This window comes from Urocitellus parryii, chromosome 1, assembly GCF_045843805.1.
Source record: "Urocitellus parryii isolate mUroPar1 chromosome 1, mUroPar1.hap1, whole genome shotgun sequence".
Taxonomy (NCBI): domain Eukaryota; kingdom Metazoa; phylum Chordata; class Mammalia; order Rodentia; family Sciuridae; genus Urocitellus; species Urocitellus parryii.
This window is the reverse complement of record NC_135531.1, coordinates 277,154,125-277,160,000: the sequence shown is the minus strand read 5'-3', so window position 1 is coordinate 277,160,000 and position 5,876 is coordinate 277,154,125. Positions and strand designations below refer to the sequence as shown.

General features: G+C 57.3%; 1 protein-coding gene across 1 annotated transcript; it reads right to left on the bottom strand.

Annotated features, from left to right (window-relative positions):
* Positions 1-2,045: 2,045 nt before the first annotated feature.
* LOC113199697 (intestinal-type alkaline phosphatase-like) lies at positions 2,046-4,853 on the bottom strand. The gene is made up of 11 exons (XM_077799673.1): positions 4,784-4,853; positions 4,587-4,703; positions 4,358-4,473; positions 4,044-4,218; positions 3,794-3,966; positions 3,430-3,564; positions 3,271-3,343; positions 3,023-3,157; positions 2,748-2,939; positions 2,431-2,547; positions 2,046-2,347 (listed from the first exon to the last, which is right to left on the bottom strand). Exons 1-11 carry the CDS (start codon positions 4,851-4,853, stop codon positions 2,046-2,048), a joined length of 1,605 nt encoding a protein of 534 aa, XP_077655799.1.
* Positions 4,854-5,876: the final 1,023 nt, after the last annotated feature.

Below are 5,876 nucleotides of genomic sequence, written 5' to 3'. Positions count from 1 at the left end.
TGTGTGAGGTACTGGGTTTGATTCTCAGCACCACATATAAATAAATAAATAAGTGGTTTGTCAACAACTAAAAATATGTATGAAAAAAAACCAAACAAACTTGTAGTTCAGTGGTAGAGTGCTTGCCTAGCATACCTGAGGCCTTGGGTACATCTCTAGCACTGCAAAAAAAAAAAAAAAAGTAGTTTTGAAATGAAAAGGTCCTTGGGTTTAAAAATATTTATAAAACATGAATACGTAACACCTTCCCACTGTGTTGAAAGACCAACTAATTGACATCAGGGAAGACAAAAATATACTAACTGGATTTTAACAAAAGCTTTCACATAATTGGTGGATGGAATTTAGAAACAAGAATGATGATTTTTGTAAATTCAGCTAAAGATGCCCTTCTTCCTTTCAGCTCCCATAGTTTTTGTGACAGCCACTAAAATTCAGAATTGAAATAAACGGCCTTGAGAGCCAAGCTATCAAATTGATGCTTTACAGTGTTAAATCAAGATTTTAGTAAATAAGGAGGCATATTCGATCATATTAATATTTCTAATGGGAGCAAAGTGTTTTTTGGAGTTTTTGTAAATGTACAAATAGATTTATAATATTGCAAAATTTATTGAAACACATGGTTGATTTCACCTTCATATAATGTTTTCAAATGTTCTCACTAGGGTAGGTAAGACCTGCCTATTTGGTTGTGTACTCTAGAATGTTTTGGGGGATGCAGTTCAAAAATATTAGAAGTCCATACCTCCCCTCTGCTTGCCCAGTTTCCACCTCTGCTCCACCCCACTAAAAAAGGAAAGAGAAAAAAAGACTAGACCTTCTCTGGAAGCGGCTAGAGTACTGTGTTCTAAGCCAGGTCTTACAGGTCTAGAGTTCAAGCTCCTCCCCATCCCTCCCGCCTCCTACCCCTCAGGCTACTTCCTTGCCCCCAACCACCACTGCTGTTCTGCACTGCTCAGGCCCTCACTTTGTCCCGGACTCTTGCTCACTGTCTGCTCCTCAGGCAGCCTCTCCCTGGCCTCCTAATCTCGATCACGCAGCTGTCTGCAAGCACTCTGGGGGCTCCATTCGCTCAAGGTTTTTCAACATCATATTGTACAACAGCTTATTTTATTATTGGTTTGTCTCTCTCAAGAGAATAGGGACCCCAGAAAGGCAGGGAGTCTTCTTTGTTCACAAATCTGTGAGCAGCCTGAGATGGTCCCGGGAGGGGCCCAGGGTTGCTCTGGGCAGCCCCTCCATCCCTGCCAGTTTTGTGTCTGGGGGAGGGTTCTTGAATTTCCTGGCCTGGAATGGGCACTGGGAGGCCAGCATCGAGATGCTGAGTATCTTGGGGCACCTCTTTAGTATGTGTAATGGCACCACTGGGCCTCTGGGGTGAAGAGAGGGGCAGAGAGGGACAGCTGAGCCCTGTGTCACAGCCCATTGGGGATTGGCGCTAGCAGCCTCCTTGGCCTGCAGAATCAGTGGCAGGGTCAGTGGGAAGGTGGCGGAAAGCCAGCCTCCCTGGGGTTCCTCACATTCTTGAGTCCTAGGGTACCCCAGGGGTTTCTGGATGTGGCTCTGTGGGGGACCACTCTGGGGTGCTGTCATCTTGGTCGTCCCCAAGGCTAGTAGGTGTGGTGGAGAGTCCTTCTGTGAGCCTGCTTTTTTTCCAAAGGTGTAGGCAGCTGAGGTTCTAAAAGGGAATCAGAGAGCAGTCCCAAGAAAGCAAGAGTGTCATAGCCTCAGTCACAAGGGCGCCTCTGCGGCACATCCATCCAGTGTCCACAAAGTGAAAAAGGGAAGCTCTTCCAGGTCTGAGGCTGGTTCATCTCGCAGAGATGGCTATACCTTGGTAGAAGTCTGAGTGGGTACTCTGGAGGTGGCAGCCCAGGGTGAGGGCTAAGGTTGAGGCCCTCAACATGGGCCTCGGGGACCAGTGATGGGGACCCTGGGGTGGAGACCCGTGGGGAAGGAGGCAGTCACTCCTAACTAGCACTGGGCGGGGGAATGAGAACCAACTGCGGGGACCCTGGAGTGATCCCGGTAGGGCTGCGTGGTCAGGGCTGGGCGACTGCCCCCAGCAGCAATAGCAGCGTCCCAAGCAGCAGCGTCAGCGACAATGAGGCAGCGGCAGAGCTGGAACCCGCAGGGATGCTCTGGAGGGTCGGGGAGGCCAGGCCGCAGGCCTCATAGGGCTCCAGGCAGGCGGCGAAGGCCATGACATGAGCGATGTAGTTCTGCTCCTGCACCCCGTGCACCAGGTGCGCCTGCGGGCCGCGCGCCAACACCGCCACGTCCTCGCCTCCGTGCGTCTCCGAGGACACGGGCACAGCCGCCTGCTGCTTGTAGGTGGGGGCACCTGGCGGGAAGAGGAGTTCAGGGCGGGAGAGTCCCCCTCCACCCCTGTCCCCAAGAAGACGACCTATCAATGGCCGCACTCACCGCTCTCAACCTCCGTGACGTCGGGTCGGTCGCCAGACTTCAGCACGTAGCCGGGGCCATTGCCATACAGGATGGACGTGTAAGACTTTCCGTCCTGGGCCTTGAGGGGGGCCAGCCCTGCGGGGACAGTGGCACCTGAGCTCACCGCCCTCCCCCGGAGACCCCAGTGTGCGGCACAGGTGCCTTTCGCCTTGTCACCAGCTTACTCCTCCCAAGAACCCTGCGAGGCAGGCGCCCTCAGTGCGCCCCGTTGACAGATGAGATGCGACCCCCGCCTCAGCACCGCAGCGACAGCCCCTGTCGCCGTCCCCGCCTACCGAAGATGGAGCTGCCCCGCAGCGTGTAGCCGCCAAACGAGAAGACGTGGGAGTGGTCGGCGGTGACGAGGGTCAGCGTGTCCTGGTCGCTGGTGAGCTGGCCGGCCTTGTCGATGGCAGAGTCGAACATGACCGCCTCCGTCAGAGCCAGGAAAGCGGTTCCCTCGTGATGACCACGGTCGATGCGGCCCCCTGCGGGAGCCAGTGGGAGGGGCGTGAAGCTTGGTCCTGTCCTGGTCCCCCTCCGCCTCTGCTCTTCTGGCTCCCAGACTTACCCTCCACAAAGAGGTAGAAGCCGCGGGGGTTCCTGCTCAGCACTTGAATGGCTGCCTCCGTCATCTCCATCAGGGAGGGGTCCAGAACCGGGTTTCGGTAGATCTCAAATTTTGTGTCTACAGGCTCAAAGAGGCCTAAGGGACAAGGGACCCAGTGATTACTGACTTGGGAGGGGGTCATGGCCACAAGCACACATGCTCCAATAGCAGCTTTCTGAGGCCACTGAGGTCAGGAGTGGGGTCATTACCCATGAGATATGTCACGGATGGGTCCTGGGATGCCTCAATGAGCTGCTGGCGGTTCCACACATATCGGGCCCCCTGGAGGGACAGAGCCAGTTTTTAGTCTGAGATCTGCAGCCCCACCCTGGTCCCTGCCATGACTGTGCCTCTGTGAGTCCTCTCACCTGGTGCTTTTGCAGCCACTCCTGCACGAGGTTCCGGCCATCCAGCCTAACTCCAGTCTGGTTGACATCACCTGGATACTCAGGGTCTGAGGTCCCGTTAGGAAACATGTATTTTCGGCCCCCACCCAAGATCACCTGTTGCCAGAGCATAAGGGCAGTTGAACTTGGGGCAAAAAGAACCCCTTCTTTCTAGCTTACAGACAGCCCCCACTGCCCCACCAGGTCAATACTGCCTCCTCTTGTTTGCCCACCTTCCCAGAGACCCTAACAGGCCCCAGAACTCAGGCTATTGGTTGCTTGGGGCTGTGGCCTTTCAAAACCCACTCCTCCAGCCAGCCCCCTCCCATTGCCCTTTGTGCCGCACATTAATGTCCATGTTGGAGACGAGCTGCGTGGCGATGTCCTGGCAGCCCTCCTGCATCGCCGAGGCTGGCATGTCTGCATCCGAGTACCAGTTGCGGTTCACCGTGTGTGCATATGTGCCAGCTGGCGAGGCATGCTGCACCCTGGTGGTGGTCACCACTCCCACGGACTTCCCTGGAGGTGGCAGGGGTCAGGGTGGGCCACCCAGAGCTCCAGGCCTGCCCTGACCCCAAGCCCAGGCCCAAGCCCACCTGCTTTCTTGGCCCGGTACATCACAGACATGACCTCGTTGCCTCGTGTTGTGTTGCACTGGTCAAAGCGGGCGGCCGCGCTCAAGCCAATGGTCTTGTAGTTGGCCTTGACCCCACACAGGTAGGCCGTGGCTGTGCTGGCGCTATCTGGCACCTGTCTGTCCACACTGTATGTCTGGGGACAGAGATACGCTCAGCTCTGCTCTGGGGCAGACATTTAGTCCTTCACCCAGGCCTAGGACAGGGAGGACAGGTCCATCTCTCCTGGGTCCTTCCCCTGCCACAGCCCCCAGCCCCCTGCTCAGAGGCCTCACCTTAGACAGAGCCATATATGGGAAGTGGTCCATGGCCAGGGGCGTCTCAGGCCCCAGCTTGCCTTGCACCTGTCCCTTTAGGATCCGGGTGGCTGTCACTGTGGGCACGCCCATCCCTGAAGGAGCAGATCCCCGTTAGGCCTGAGCCCCAGGGCTGGTCTGGACCCAGCAGTGGCCCTGGGTTCAAGGCCCGTGAGCACCACGGGGTGGACCAGCCTGGCGCACTCACCGTCCCCCAGGAAGATGATGAGGTTCTTGGCTGAGGTCTGAATGGGCTTTAGCTTCTTGGCAGCGTCCAGGGCTTCGGTGGCTTTCTGGTTCCAGAAGGCTGGATTCTGCTCCTCCACTGGCCAAGGGGAGAGTGCAGCTAGGTCAGCCTGGGGGCTGGCCTGTGGGGCAGGGAGAGGGGCTGGGGGAACCTCGTACCTGGGATGACACCATGGGCCAGCTGTAGCCTCAGGCCCAGCAGCAGCAGCAGTGCCTGGGCTCCCTGCATGTCTTCGGTCTGGTGGTCGGTGGCAGGCTGGGACACCAGGGTACCAGCTGCAGCGCAGGATGCTTGGACTTAAATAGGGGAAGACTTTGTTCCTGGCTGTAAAGGTTCCATGTCCCTCCCCTTGTTCCAGCTAGCCATCCTGGCCCTGCCCTGCCCTGTGAACTGAAGGCTTGCTGGCCGTGGGTGGTGGAGGGTGTGGCTGAGCCTGCCTGGCATAGGCATCCAGACGGAGGCGGCTCCGGTGATGGACCCAGCAGGGGAGGCAGGCAAGTGGGGCAGGCGCCCTCTGGGTGCAGAGCTTTCACAGTGTCCTGCTGAGGTCACCCCCCCTCTTGTGGAGGACCCTAGTCCTTCCTTCACCTTATTTTTTCCAGTATTTCCTGGGAGCCTGCTGGGTCAGGCTCTAGAACAGAGCTTGACCCAGCAGGCTCTGGCGGGAGCTGGGTGCTGATGGGAGCTGGGGTTAGAAGCACACAGCTTGGGCCAGAGACCTGGGTTTGGCTTCCTGATGCCACCAGCCCCATAGACAGGGGAAAGAGGGATGCAGGGTGGCTCAGCTGCCCCGCCACCCACTTGGCCTCTCATCACAGCCTTGACATGTGGGTGGGCCCAGCAGTAGGTCCCACGGTGACCGTGCTGTGGGAAAGGGCAGTGCTGGGAAGGACCCCATGAATTTGGGCTTCTAGCCGTAGCTCCAGATTGTGCAGGTGGGCTGGGCAGGGCTGCCAGGGCGTCGAATTCACGCCTGGCCAGCCAGCGGGTGGGTGGGCCGGGTCTTTCAGAATGGCGAGCTGGCAGTTGCCCAGGAGGTTGACCCCTGTTCCCTTGAATGTGTAGAAGGACCCCAGGTGTGAGCCTGTTCTCCACAGGCCCTGGGCGCTCCCGCGGTGTAGCCTCTGATAAAGACCTAGGAAGTTTCGGCAGCCCCAGGCTGGGTTCAGGAGTATTTCAGTCCACCCTCACCCCCACCCGCGCACATTCGAAGGAGCCAGAAGCAGGGGCTGAGCTCTCTGTCCCCGGTTC

Excerpts from the sequence above, each read along its gene's own strand:
- LOC113199697 (XM_077799673.1), bottom strand. The coding sequence starts at position 4,853 with ATGCAGGGAGCCCAGGCACTGCTGCTGCTGCTGGGCCTGAGGCTACAG. Across the intron at positions 3,967-4,043 it reads GTACCGGGCCAAGAAAGCAG|GGAAGTCCGTGGGAGTGGTG; the intron begins GTGGGCTTGGGC and ends TGCCACCTCCAG. Across the intron at positions 2,940-3,022 it reads CTTCTACCTCTTTGTGGAGG|GGGGCCGCATCGACCGTGGT; the intron begins GTAAGTCTGGGA and ends TGGCTCCCGCAG.